Source organism: Cajanus cajan, chromosome 9, assembly GCF_000230855.2.
Source record: "Cajanus cajan strain Asha chromosome 9, NIPB_CcT2T_4, whole genome shotgun sequence".
NCBI classification, from domain to species: Eukaryota; Viridiplantae; Streptophyta; class Magnoliopsida; order Fabales; family Fabaceae; genus Cajanus; species Cajanus cajan.
In genome coordinates, this window is record NC_138525.1 from 1,643,072 (window position 1) to 1,657,586 (window position 14,515).

The 14,515-nt window shown below is 32.3% G+C and overlaps 2 protein-coding genes across 5 annotated transcripts; both read left to right on the forward strand.

Annotated features, from left to right (window-relative positions):
* The first annotated feature begins 2,069 nt into the window (after positions 1–2,069).
* LOC109795474 (proteasome subunit beta type-7-B) lies at positions 2,070–5,834 on the forward strand. 2 transcript variants are annotated; one of them, XM_029268884.2, is made up of 9 exons: positions 2,070–2,227; positions 2,395–2,555; positions 3,439–3,580; positions 3,738–3,834; positions 3,917–3,986; positions 4,082–4,186; positions 4,487–4,585; positions 4,679–4,766; positions 5,613–5,834. In XM_029268884.2, the coding sequence occupies exons 2-9, from the start codon at positions 2,415–2,417 to the stop codon at positions 5,681–5,683; spliced, it is 813 nt and encodes a 270-aa protein (XP_029124717.1). In that variant the 5' UTR covers positions 2,070–2,227; positions 2,395–2,414; the 3' UTR covers positions 5,684–5,834. The 2 variants fall into 2 exon arrangements, with proteins under 2 accessions (XP_029124717.1, XP_082919124.1); XM_083062998.1 differs by having other exon boundaries at positions 2,113–2,231.
* Positions 5,835–7,904: 2,070 nt separating this feature from the next.
* LOC109806815 (Tetratricopeptide repeat (TPR)-like superfamily protein) lies at positions 7,905–11,829 on the forward strand. 3 transcript variants are annotated; one of them, XR_002240434.3, is made up of 3 exons: positions 7,905–8,083; positions 8,194–11,084; positions 11,385–11,829. XR_002240434.3 is itself a non-coding variant. In XM_020369326.3 (2 exons), exons 1-2 carry the CDS (start codon positions 8,059–8,061, stop codon positions 10,884–10,886), a joined length of 2,718 nt encoding a protein of 905 aa, XP_020224915.1. In that variant the 5' UTR covers positions 7,905–8,058; the 3' UTR covers positions 10,887–11,179. The 3 variants fall into 3 exon arrangements, 1 of the variants encoding a protein (XP_020224915.1); XR_002240435.3 differs by having other exon boundaries at positions 11,559–11,829; XM_020369326.3 differs by lacking the exon at positions 11,385–11,829 and having other exon boundaries at positions 8,194–11,179.
* The last annotated feature ends 2,686 nt before the right edge of the window (positions 11,830–14,515 follow it).

Below are 14,515 nucleotides of genomic sequence, written 5' to 3' on the forward strand. Positions count from 1 at the left end.
AATCTTTTGAGTTAGCCCCCTTTCCGGGAAATTTTGGCTTTTACTTTGTTTTTTGTAAAAGGATTTGATGTATCATGTATGCAAGTGCATGACAGGTAACACATGGTTGGAGTACAAACTCGTCATCTTGTGAAAGTCATTTTCATGTCGGAGCATGACAAATAGCTTGTTAAGATAAGATGGATAGTTTTGTATCAACACAGTATGCACAATGCAACAAGATCCTTTCTGTTTGTGGCAACCCTGGCTTGTTGTTATTAACACTGCTTTCTATTTCTGTTCGCAACTTTTTTGAGTATCATTCATACCTTACTTTTGTATCCTTCCGGATCTAGTTTGTTTTTCACTACTTTACGTAAGATAGAAGTAGTTTTTTTGTTAACATTGATACTATCTGCATGAAAAAATGATTTGGAAGGAATCAATGTATTGAAATTTCATAAGCTTAAAAGTTAAAAACATACCAACGATGATTACCTCAAGTATCAAACCCCGCACCCCTATTTACTGTATAAACCCCTTGGTCAAAGTGAAAAGACAGATATATCCTTTTCATATTTGTGATGAGAGGGTTTGCAATTTTGTCCTTGTAAAAATTGTAAGTGGAGAGAAATAAAATGAGTTTGTTTTTGTTTCTCTATTTTTACCATGTTAGAATAGTGGATTAAGCCTAACTCAACCCTACAAAACCGGCTTGTAAGGTAAGGGTTGTTTTCCACTTATATACTATTCAATTGCCTAATCTCTAGTCGATGTGGGACTTGGATTTTTCCCAATACACCCCCTCACGTCCAGCACTATTGAGCTTGGTACATGAATAAATGGTGGATGGCCCTTTTTAATGATCTAGGATTGGCGGGACTTGGATTTTTCCCAATACACCCCCTCATGCCTGTGAGGCATGCATCAATGGTGGGTGGCCCATTTTTAAAGTGGATCTAAATGGCTCTGATACCATGTTAGAATAGTGGATTAAGCCTTACCTTACAAGCCGGTTTTGTAGGGTTGAGTTAGGCTTAATCCACTATTCTAAGATGGTATCAGAGCCATTTAGATCCACTTTAAATGGGCCACCCACCATTGATGCATGCCTCATAGGCATGAGGGGGTGTATTGGAAAAAAACCCAAGTCCCGCCTATCCTAGATCATTAAAAAGGGCCACCCACCATTTATCCACGTACCAAGCCCAATAGTGCTGGACGTGAGGGGGTGTATTGGGAAAAACCCAAGTCCCACATCGACTAGAGATTAGGCAATTGAATAGCATATAAGTGGAAAGCAACCCTCACCTTACAAGCCGGTTTTGTAGGGTTGAGTTAGGCTTAATCCACTATTCTAACATGGTACTCACCGCTTGGAGGCACTTCAAAGGGTGGGATAGCTGGCCCCAAAGATTTAACGCGGCTGCATACAAAAGGCAGGATTCGAACCCCTGACTTTGCTTAAGCGTGGATCAACCCCTACCGCTGAACTACACGCTTGGAGTTATGAATTGTGTTTATTTGAATGAAAGTTTATAATTTTATTTATTTATTTATTTTAAATGTTTATTTTATTAAAAAATTTATTTTTGTTGTTGTAATTTTATTTTCTGACAATAACAATATAAATAAGCTTTTGAAGTATATATATAATTGATAAATAATTTTTTTGCACAACTGAAACGAGTTTTTATTATTGTGTATGAAACAAACAGTGACACCAAAATTTTGTTTTTATTGTGTGACAAAGAGTGTCAAGATAATGTATAATGGATACATGTTATACATGTAATTAATGTAAAAATAAAAATAAGAACAAAAAGTTACTTTGTTTTTGGATAGAAAGAAGCCCAATTAAATAAAGGGCCCTTTGAAGTTTGAACTTTGAACAACGGTATAACTATCTGACGCAAAACACGGAAGCCCAATTATTGTCTACAAACATCATCGGTACAATGTAATAGGGATCTTCTTGCAAATATATAACTGAACATGTGTATTTCGTACAAGGACTGATTTGCAATTACTACAAACTTATCACCTGACCCATTCTGCAAGTTATTGAGGATTCATCTCAACCATTAATTATTTCAAGATTAATCAGACGGTGCGCATCAAACGAGACCATGATGGACCAAAATTTAAGAACTTTCTTGGTAGACACTGCACTCTGTAAATTTGCATACGGCGGAAGAAGCTGAAGCTACCTTTGTCCTAAGCATCGTTCCATCGGAAGAACCCTACTGTGAGTAAGCTTTTATTTGTTTATTTATTCATTTTTTTTTTCTTTCTCTCTTTCTAGTTTTCAAACCCTAGGTTTTCAGAACATCGCGTGTTTTTGTTTGTTGAATTGGGATCAGTTACTTTATATTTCTGGCCGAGTGGCCCTAATTGCGGTGACTTGGTGTGCAGAGTCGATTCGCATTTCGAATATGTCTCCGTCGTTCGATCTTCCTCCTAAGGGTGGGTTCAGTTTTGATCTATGCCGAAGAAACGCAATGCTTGAAAGCAAGGGTCTCAAGGCCCCAACCTTCTTGAAAACTGGAACAACTATCGTCGGTTTAGTTTTCCAGGTTTCAAATTCCTCGTTCGTTATTTTCATTTATCTTCTCTTGTGCTACTGTTTTGATATGTGTACTTCGCTGTGTTTTGTTCGTTGGTTGAGATTTATGTGGTTTTCTCTAGTGTCTGTGATCAATCTCTTTGATTCTTAATTGTGAGTTCGTGACCAAAATTGCGAGTGGCTTCCCATGGAATAATGGATCCAGACACAGGTTGTGATGGTTTGGCTCGGAATCTTGAGTGAACTGAATGTGTTGTTCTGTTATTTAGATGTCTGGCCTTGTGTGGTGTCGTTGTTCGGGTGAAGGAAATTCTGCTTGTGTAAATGTTACAACTTTGGTTGAATTGGCTGTTAGTGGTTTGGGGGATTCACTTAGGTTGTGTTTTGATGATAGGGGATTAGTTGGCTCTGAAACTGTGCATTGTTTAATAGGGAGAGAATATGGGAAGCCTAGATTGGTTCTGGATATCTTGATTTGTATGTTTTGAAATCTTGATTAGTTGGCTACTTCAAGAATTGTTTATCGTATTGAACTCAGTGGTGGATATTGAGTGGGTGGGTTGGGCATTTTTCTTGTCTGCGTTGTTTCATATAGCTGTGGAACAATCAATGAGCTGTGATTTTAATGATACAGCTGAGGTTTAATATCCACATTTTGTACCATGAATTTGAAACTTAGTTGCTGTGTCTATAGACTGCTTTCTTGTGAAATATTCCACTAATTGGGAATTGTACCATTGGCATTTTTGCTTTTAATGACTGTTCATGGCACTGTCAGCTGTTCCAAACAATGTTCTATAACTATATATATTGATTGCATATTTATATTTTAATGTTTAATTTGTATAGTATAATCTAATGCTAAAGATTCCCACATGATAAATTTGCCTCAGGATGGTGTCATTCTTGGAGCTGATACTAGGGCAACTGAAGGACCTATAGTGGCTGATAAAAACTGTGAGAAAATTCATTATATGGCACCCAACATATATTGCTGTGGAGCTGGCACTGCTGCTGATACCGAGGCTGTAACAGGTATTTGTTTAAAATAATCCTTCTTGTTACGCGATTTTATGTCATGCCTTATGGATAGTTGCATATGGACCATATTTAACTTTTTTTCATTATTATTACTATTATTATTATTTATTAATAGTAAAACTGTAGAAAATGAGTTTGTTATTTACTGTAGACATGGTTAGCTCACAGCTGCAACTACATCGCTACCATACTGGTCGAGAATCAAGAGTTGTTACAGCACTGACCCTTCTCAAGAAACACCTTTTCAAGTTGAGTTTCACAACTTGCACATCAACTGAATTTTCTCTGTTTATCAACCACTGAATCCTGCTCTTTTAAACTATTGTGCAGTTATCAAGGTCATGTCTCTGCTGCTTTAGTGCTTGGTGGGGTCGATGTCACTGGACCTCATTTGCATACTGTTAGTTCTGGCTTAAAAACTTTTTTCTTATGTTCAAGTTTCCTTGTTTTGAATGCATATAGTTCAATTTCTCTGACCTTTGTTGACTTTTGCAGATTTATCCTCACGGGTCCACTGACACCCTCCCGTTTGCTACAATGGGATCAGGTTCCCTTGCTGCAATGTCTGTTTTTGAGTCCAAGTACAAGGAAGGTTTGGGTGTAAGTAAGCATATAAAGGCTCTATTCAGTAGAGCTCTTCAATAAAGCATTTTTTTTAAGTGAAAGACGCCCTTAAACTTGTTAGAGGAGTGCATTTGATAATATTCTGTCAAGTGTCAATAGTTGTTCAATTTATAATCATTTCAATTCAATGGAATGATATGAAGCAAATGTGTTAACTTCAAATCTAAATGTAAATTTTTGCATTAAATTTGTAATTGATACTGGTGTTTGTAACTTCTATCATGTTGCAATGTGATTGAGATTTTAATTTATTATGAACATTTTGATGTGGTGCAGAGGGATGAAGGAGTACAGCTTGTTGTTGAAGCGATAAGTGCTGGTATATTCAATGACTTGGGAAGTGGAAGCAATGTTGATGTTTGTGTGATAACCAAGGTTAGTTCCATGATGCCCAATTGCACTGGTTGTTTTTTGAGGAGAGTTGTCTAACACTAATTTTTGTGCAATTTCTTCATTAATCCTTCACAGGGACATAAGGATTACCTCAGGAACCACCTTCTACCAAATCCTCGTACCTATGTGAATCCAAAAGGTTTTACTTTCCCCAAAAAGACAGGTTAGTTTTGCTAATTTAATATACTTGAGACTGCATTAAGATTATTTTGTTTTGTTTAGTATTGTGTGTCAGGTGTCAATAGTTTGCTTTCTAGCATGGCAGTATCTCACCTTGTGAAAAATATAATGATTTTGGGAATTTGGTGTTGTGAAGCATCAAAACTTAGATAATAGCTCAAGTTATACAAGTCCCTTTCAACTTTTGCTTCCTTGTAATTCCAATTACATAATCATCTGCCTGAACTGATATTACATTCTATGAATTGTATCTTTTGTTACTATAGCACTTGACAGAGTTGTGAATTTGACATACATGTTTTTCCAATTGAAAATATGTTAGATCCCCTATCATTGAGCATATATTATGAGCATCTAGAACGCAACAACCTGCACATGTACATTTTGGGGGAATGAAAGAACATATTTCAGGGGTCACCCATTGTTGGACTTATTGGGCCAGCAGTTAGGAGCTAACAAATAAATAAGAGAAGGGGTAAGATGGGAATTGTAGGGAGCTGGAGTTAGAAGGGGATTGTAACAGAAAGGACAGGTGACAACTTATGAGTGAAGAGAGAGCTGAAAGCAATTGTCTATAGAGGGAGGGTTTTGGGGGAGGGGAGGGGAACAGGGAATTTGTTAGAAGGAATATTTTGTGTGTTGAGTGAAGAAGCTGTTTCTTCCTCTAAAAAGGGTCTATAATTCTTTTTTTTTTTCTCTATTGTTTATCCTATGACAGGTTTTGATATCGATCTAATTCTATATCAATATTACTTTAGTTTTACCATTCATATTTTGGTTCCTATCAATATTTCTTTATAGTCTACTGATATATATTCTCCATTAACAGAGGTTCTCTTAACAAAGATTATCCCATTGAAAGAGGTGGAAGTGATTGAAGGAGATGCTATGGAAGAGTAACTCATTCCAAAAAAAGAGTTATTGGTGTTTGAGTTTGAAACTTGATTAGTGCAATGGCTATGAAATTTAATTATTGTACTGTCAGAACTTTGGTTTTTATTACCAAAAATTATTTGAATTTAATTAGACTGGTGCAAGTTTTTTCCTCAAATTTCTTCATTTAGTAGGTATCTTCTTCATCTCATTTCTAATTTTGGCTAGAAAATGCTTATCATAACACCAAATCTAAGCAAATAAGCACCAAATCTGCTTCATTTAGTGTTCGAATAGCAATTGGCAACCACATGGCTTGGGATAGAATTACGCGAATTGTTATTTTTTCTTCCTTAATAAGCGATTGATATCTCATAGTAAATTATTAAGATTGGTGGCTTTTGTCTTAACTTTGGATTGTGAAAAATGTTAAAATTATTACTATACGATTGTGTGTATTTTAATTAGAACATTTATTACTATTAATAATAATATAATTATAATTTTTAATAAATTAATTAGCATATTATATTTATAAGGTTAAGTTTTATGTTAATATTCAATATTTTTGTTGAAAAGAGTTGAATGACAAATTGTTAAGAGAATTTTGTATTATGTCTAGCGTGATATATCTACCAAATAATAACACAAAAGCCCTTGCTACTCACTCTCTAAAGCTCTCTTTAGAACTTTATATATTATAGTGTTATACTACTAAATGCATAGATGGTATAAATATTTTGATTAACCTTATAATTGACTTATTTTACAGGGGAAAAAAGTCGATTAATAGAAAAAAATTCATAAAATTAATCTCATAATTAATCTTGTTAAAAATGAGATGATAGTATTTTCTAAATAATATTATTACGAGTATATATGAATAAAAAAGTAATTAATTTCATATTGAAAAATTAAAATAATACTTTTTTAAAGTTTTTTTATAAAACGCTTATTATGAGATATAATAGTGTTTTTTTTAATACTCTTTTTATTAGTTAAAACTTATTAAAAATTATAAATTTTAATAAATTTCACTTTTAAATTAAAAGGACTCGATAAATGAAATGAAACGTAAGACGGACTTGAAAAGTGATCATTTTCAATAAATCTTCACCAACATTTTCATTGTGAGGCATCCCGAGGTGCTAAATATATATCCGATTTAATAGCAAAATCAAGTTAATCAATGTTTAGTTTTCTGTCAAACTAGCCCAAGTAGCTAGCTAGGCCAGTCCATTTCGAATAACAACGAGTCAATGATATATAAATATTCTCTTTTACCAATTACACATAAAATACATATAAAAGTGTTAAAAACAAATTGTTGTTAGCATTCTTTATCACTTGCATCATGCATGTAAATTATCTTAACAATTCGGTCAATTAAATTTTATTTATCATATTTTAATAAAAATTATAAAATAATTTGAATTTTAAACTCAAAATATTAACATATTAAAATTAATATGACATGAAATTAAATAATTTGATTTCTTTATAAATTTTAATAAAATTTATAAATATAAAATATATATATGACATGAATATTTAAAAAAAAATAGAAATTGAGTCATTTATTTTAATTAATTACTTATGCTTTAATCAATTGATCCAATATTTTGACTAATTTTATGATTGATCTAATTTTTAAAACATTCTATATAGCACATTAAAAGAACAAACATATTTAAGTGTGATTGAATCGTAAATAATATTATAGTGAGTTCTTAAAATTAAACTTGTGTGAATATTTTGAAATCTCATAGAAAAATTAAAAAAGTAAAGGACATAACTAAAACATTAAGTATTGTAAATCTCTAGGAATGAATAGTTTGAACAAAATTATCTTCAATAATTTTTTCTAAATTATCATCAATATGTGAAATATGATCTATAACAAGTGGTTTATAAAAAAAATATCATAAATAATATAATAGAGAAAAATATAAAAATATATATATAATGAATTGTTGATTGTTGGTTAAATTATTGTTGTAGTATTTTTTTAAAAACGTAACAGAATAAAAAAATAACATGTCATTATATATAAAAAATAATAATTAATGTTATTAATTTTAATTGGAAAAAAAATCATATTACATTGTTTAAAAAAAAGGTAAAAAAATTAAGTTAAACTTTTGTTTTTTGTTTGATGAAGAAGTCAAATTAAACTAATTAAATAAATTGAGAGAATAAAATAACCATTTACTATTTAGCATATGATTTATAACTGGTCTGCACTTGTATGAATGTTGGTATCACTCACACCTTTGGTTTACGCTTACTCTTGCAAGTTGCAAGTAATACAAAAGGCGCATTCAGCTTCCGTTTCCCCTCTGTTTCTCTTCACTGTCTTTGTCAATCTCTCCGTTTCAGTTTTTTAGTGTGTGCGTGCGCGAATGAGGATTCTCTCAAGGAGCCAAGGTCTTCTTTTTGTTTATCCTCATTCAATAATTGCATTATTTATCATATACCCGTTTCAAGGTTGCAATTTCTAATATGATTTTTATTTTTGTTTTTGTTTTTGGTTGCAGTTCTAAAGTTTCGCTTAGCTCTTAAATGTGGGAAAATATACCCTTTGTTTTGCAAGTTTTCATCGTCCTTTTCAAATGGGTCTCCATCAGAAATGTATGGGAAAGCTAAAGTTAATTCATTTATGGACGATGCCTCCCATTCCCAAGACAATGCAATCAATTCAGAGGTCATGAGGAAAGCAGTGCATGATATATGTCGGGTTTTGGACACCGGCACTTGGGGACCTTCTCTTGAAGATGCCCTCAACTCGTTTGTTGAAATGCTTCAACCAGAATTGGTTGTTGGAGTAATCAGGAGGTTGACGGATGTGAAGGTGGCATTGCAGTATTTCAGGTGGGTGGAGGGAAAGACTGAGCTGCCACATTGCCCCCAAGCCTACAATGCACTTCTTATGCTTATGGCTAGGACCAGAAATCTGGACTACTTGGAACAGATTATTGAAGAAATGAGCATGGCTGGATTTGGACCCTTCAATAATACTTGTATCGAATTGGTCGCTAGTTTGGTCAAGTCGCGGAAGCTAAGAGAAGCTTTTGGTGTTATTGAAACAATGAGGAAGTTCAAGATTCGCCCTGCTTATTCAGCTTATACAACACTGATTGGTGCCCTCTCTGCAGCTCACGAAGCTGATCTCATGCTCACTCTCTTACATCAAATGCAGGAAATAGGTTACGAAGTAAGCGTACATTTGTTTACTACGCTTATTCGTGTGTTTGCCAGGGAGGGCCGTGTTGATGCTGCTCTATCCTTGCTGGATGAGATGAAGAGCAACTCATTTAATGCTGACCTTGTCCTCTATAATGTATGTATTGACTGTTTTGGAAAAGTTGGTAAGGTAGATATGGCATGGAAATTCTTTCATGAAATGAAATCACAAGGGTTGGTGCCTGATGACGTGACATATACTAGCATGATTGGGGTTCTTTGCAAAGCTGAGAGGTTGGATGAAGCTGTAGAGTTGTTTGAAGAACTTGATATTAAGAGGAGTGTCCCTTGTGTTTATGCTTATAATACCATGGTAATGGGTTATGGTTCAGTTGGGAAATTTGATGAAGCTTACAGCTTACTTGAGAGGCAAAGGAGAAAGGGATGTATACCTAATGTAATTGCATATAATTGCATCCTTACTTGCCTTGGAAGGAAGGGAAAAGTAGAGGAAGCATTGAGAATCTTTGAGGAAATGAAAACGGATGCAGCACCCAATCTTCCGACTTACAATATTTTAATTGACATGCTTTGTAAGGCAGGAAAACTTGAAGCTGCTCTGAAAGTGCAGGACTCCATGAAAGAGGCTGGCTTATTCCCCAATATTATGACTGTAAATATAATGATTGATCGACTATGTAAAGCTCAAAGACTTGATGAAGCTTGCTCCATATTTCTAGGATTAGATCATAAAGTTTGCACCCCTGACACAGTAACATTTTGTTCACTTATTGATGGCTTGGGAAGACATGGCAGGGTGAATGATGCCTATATGCTTTATGAAAAGATGTTAGATTCTGCTCAGACTCCAAATGCAGTGGTATATACATCTCTGATCAGGAACTTCTTCAAGTGTGGTAGGAATGAAGATGCTCACAAAATTTATAAGGAGATGATGCATAGGGGCTGTTCTGTTGATCTGATGCTCCTTAATACTTATATGGATTGCGTTTTAAAAGCTGGTGAAATTGAGAAAGGGAGAGCTTTATTTGAAGAAATAAAGGCTCGGGGTTTAATTCCTAATGTTCAGAGCTACTCAATTTTAATTCATGGTCTTGTGAAAGCAGGATTTTCAAAAGAAACATACAAGTTGTTTTATGAGATGAAGGAACAAGGACTACATTTGGACACCCGTGCTTACAACATTGTTATTGATGGATTTTGCAAGTCTGGTAAGGTCAACAAAGCTTACCAATTGCTGGAGGAAATGAAGACAAAGGGTCTCCAACCTACTGTTGTAACTTATGGCTCTGTCATTGATGGACTTGCTAAAATTGACAGGCTTGATGAATCATATATGTTATTTGAAGAAGCAAAATCAAAAGGTGTTGATTTGAATGTAGTGATCTATAGTAGTCTTATTGATGGGTTTGGGAAGGTGGGCAGGATTGATGAGGCATATTTAATTTTGGAAGAGTTGATGCAGAAAGGTCTGACTCCAAATACATACACATGGAATTGCTTGCTTGATGCATTAGTGAAAGCCGAGGAAATCGATGAAGCTCTTGTATGCTTCCAGAACATGAAAAACTTGAAATGCTCTGCCAATGAAGTAACTTACAGCATTATGATAAATGGTCTTTGTAAGGTTAGAAAATTTAATAAGGCCTTTGTTTTCTGGCAAGAAATGCAGAAACAGGGGTTAAAGCCCAATACTATCACATATACCACCATGATTTCAGGACTTGCTAGGGCTGGAAATGTTCTGGAGGCAAAAGATCTCTTTGAGAGATTTAAGTCAAGTGGGGGCATACCTGATTCAGCTTGTTTTAATGCCATGATAGAAGGATTAAGCAATGCCAATAAGGCAATGGACGCATATATGCTTTTTGAAGAAACTCGACTTAAAGGTTGTCGTATATATAGCAAAACATGTGTTGTTCTTTTAGATGCGTTGCATAAGGCTGACTGCCTTGAGCAGGCAGCGATTGTTGGTGCCGTCTTAAGGGAAATGGCAAAGTCTCAACATGCTACAAGATTGTCTTGATAACAGGTCGTACATATTGTATTGGTATTGGAATAGAAGTCTGGCTTATAGACCAAATTAGGTGAGGGTCTTCTCGGAAATTGCTTGCCGTAATACCCCTTCCAACTAGTCAGGTGATTTCTGAGACAAAGCGAGAGATTTTTAATGTCCTTAGTTCTTTGATAAGGACCATAAGGATGATATGGTCCTAGCCTATAGGTAATTCTTACTCACTAATTACAATAGTTATTCAGGTTCCAGAGTATCTGACATGTGGGATAGAATGTATATAACTTCTTTCATTTGTGTGTTTACATGTGTGCCACATTTTTTAATTTCTTCGGCAGATTTTATTATTGCATATTGTGTTGATTATTACTATATGTCCAGGCAATTTATTCATTATCTTTTGAGAGAGAGATTCATGGTTAAAAACAAGATAATAATTATGAAGTTTCGATTTGCTATCAAGTCTCCTTGGTAACTTAATTGTCTGAATCTTGATCCTTTTTATGCTAGGTTGAAGCATGGGTATAAATGTTCACAACTAACGAATACAGTTAAATTGGCATCATTACCAGCACGGATACTGCAAATCTGTGGATTATGGATTTTCATCCTTATTTATTTTGAAAACGTAATCATGATTTATTTTAAAGTGTACTTTTAATGTGTGTATAAATTTTGTTGCAGGGGGCAAGTTCCCAATCGATACCCTTGTAATTTTTATTTCCCATTGTTGAAGGATATTTACTCAAATTTCACTGGCAATGGACTGTCTTCAGGTTCTTTCTATACTGTGAGTTGATTCAAAATTGGAGGCTAACTTTTTACTTCTCTCTTCATCATTTGTCTGCTGTTCTTGAATAATTCATTTTCACAATCTTTAAATTTTCTTTAAAGTAATTGAAACTTCATAAAGTGTATATTTATTTATTATTGGAATGCAATGATTTTGGCATCACATGATGCTTCTGGTTTTGTTTTTTACTATTTATGTCGATGGGTATGATACGAAGTCGTAACGACATTAAGTATTAACTGATAAGTTCTGATAAACGTGGATCCCATTTCATACACCTGAAAACGGGGTGTTGGGAAGTAAAGGAACAAAAAGATATTGAGAAAAAAGAAAACCAACCTCGATTTTTATTTTTATTTTTATTCTCTCGCCCTCTCTTCACTACCACACGTGGGGAGATTCATTTCCATTTCAAGTTTTTTTGTTTTCATTGTCAGAAATTTCATTATCCTTGGTATGATTGCTTAAACTCTTGGATTACGTTCTTTGAGATGTATGAAGGTGCCTATCCCCTCGTCTTCCCTTCCGTGATCAGCTGGTGTGGCAAGCATCGGATGTTATTTAAAGATAAATATGTTTCTTTTTACGAGTAATCAAAATAACTGGTTATAAGAGAATAAATTACATCTTGGGTCAGCTATCCTACTCTTTAAGGTATCTTTAACGTAGCGAGAAGATTAGTCATTGCTATTAACAGTGATACTCTAGGGACAAACTAAAAAAAAAAAATTATAATTATAAAAATTAATCATTTATACAAACTGATTGTTAACTATAACTATTCTTTTTTATAATCGATCTTAGTTTATTATACTCGGTTTTAACTTTTAAAAACTGGATATATCTAAAACCAATTTTAAGATTTTTGAAAAATTTTCTTTTAAAATTAATGAACATGATGATTTTTTATTTCATGTAGTTAAATTTTATAATAAATGCTTTTTAATATATAAATATATCCATTAAAAATAATATTAAATAAGTATTTTTATATTATTATAGGAAAATATTTTAATTATTGATAATTTATTGAAAAATATTAAAATTCAATTTAGAAATAAAAATAATGAATTAAAAACATTAGAGTTTCAAAAGAAATTCTCAAAAAAAATCTTATTGAAGAAAATTAATTAAACGTCTCACACCCTTTAAGTGACTCAAAATCACTTACACTTTCTAATTGTTAATTATTCACATATATTTAACATCAATTATTTTTATTATTTATTTTATTTTATATTTTACATAAAATTCACGAAGACACAAACTACCATTTTACTTAATTTATATTATGAGGATTGTTAAAATATAAAAATTATTATAAAAGTGTATTCTATATAAATTTATTCTTTATTTTTTCCTTTCAAAACCAATTATATATAATTGGTTTAAAAAAAATAACAGGTTATTAACAATTAAAAACCAATTATTCTAAATCATAATTGATTATGATTAAATCACCTAACCATGAGCACTCTACTTTCTTAACCCCTCTTCATTAACCCTGCTAGTGGGTTCTATCATCTAGAGCTCCTGTGTTCCTCCCTCAAAACCCTTTTAATTTGCTTTGGAGGTTACTTCACAATAAAATACTTAGGAATGATATTCTGCAAGTGAGAGGTTGTACTATTGTCTTGACTGCTTGTACCTTATGCCTTCATGCCAATGATTCATCTCAGCACCTCTTCTTGGATTATCAATTTGCCCACCACCCTCCATCCTGTTGTGCCACATTCATCTATCTTCTCTTTCTTCCATTCTTCAAATCTGTTAAAAGAAGGTTAGCAATTTACGAATGATATCTGTTGTATTATAGAATGAGGCTTACATAAATTAAAATTAAATCTAGTACAAATTGAACCCATGATTTTATTAATTTCTAAGAGGTTTAAAAATATTTTATCAGTTCATTATTTGTTATATGCAAATTTAATATTATTATTATTATATTATATTATATTTATATATTTTGTAATTATTATATACATATTTTAGAATGATCTATTAATTTTTTATTTGATAATAAAGTATAATTCTTTTCTATCGACCCGACTCTTATAAAAATAAAATGATATCTCTTATTTGCATGTTCAAATTCAAAACAAGAATTAAAGATATATCATTCATTAAAAAATATAAATGTTGAATCACTTAATCTAGTAATTTTTAGTAAAATAATATATTTATAATATCATGAGTTGATTAAAAAAAATAATTTGTACATCATACATGTCACCAATCTAGTTGTTAAATAAAAATAAGATTTAAATATATTTTTAATCCCTCAAATTTAGGATAATTTATTTTTAGTTCTTCAAATTTAAAATTGTTATTTTTAGTTACTATAATTTTTAAAAATTTTGTTTTAGTCTCTCAAATCACTGATAGTATATTTGAAAGTAACAGATTGAGATAATTGTACGGGATCAGTTGCATTTAATATAATGTTTTCATTAATAGAGATATTGGTAAGTAGATTTTATGTGATAGAATTTGACAAATTATATAACAAAATTTGAGTATAAGGACTAAAACAATATTTTTTAAAATTTCAGGAACTAAAAAAATCAATTTTAAATTTGAGAGACTAAAAATAAATTTACCTTAAATTTGAAGAACTAAAAACATATTGAAGTCTAAAAATAAATATTAAAAATTTAACACAAAAATATACTAATATATATAGATGATAAAACAGGTTAGCTCGGTCTGTTTAAAAAAATCCACAAAAAATGTTAAGTCAAGCAAACATGTCAAACAAAATCGAGTTGGATGTTTTAGTTTGTGGCTGTCAAAAAAAGGAAAAAATAAAAATAATTATATATAAAAAATAAAAATAATTATATAC

Coding starts and splice junctions, on each gene's coding strand:
- LOC109806815 (XM_020369326.3), top strand. CDS start 8,059: ATGAGGATTCTCTCAAGGAGCCAAG. Junction 8,084..8,193: donor GATTCTCTCAAGGAGCCAAG/GTCTTCTTTTTG, acceptor TTTTGGTTGCAG/TTCTAAAGTTTCGCTTAGCT.
- LOC109795474 (XM_029268884.2), top strand. CDS start 2,415: ATGTCTCCGTCGTTCGATCTTCCTCCTAAGGGTGGGTTCAGTTTTGAT. Junction 3,581..3,737: donor TGATACCGAGGCTGTAACAG/GTATTTGTTTAA, acceptor TATTTACTGTAG/ACATGGTTAGCTCACAGCTG. Junction 4,187..4,486: donor AGTACAAGGAAGGTTTGGGT/GTAAGTAAGCAT, acceptor GATGTGGTGCAG/AGGGATGAAGGAGTACAGCT.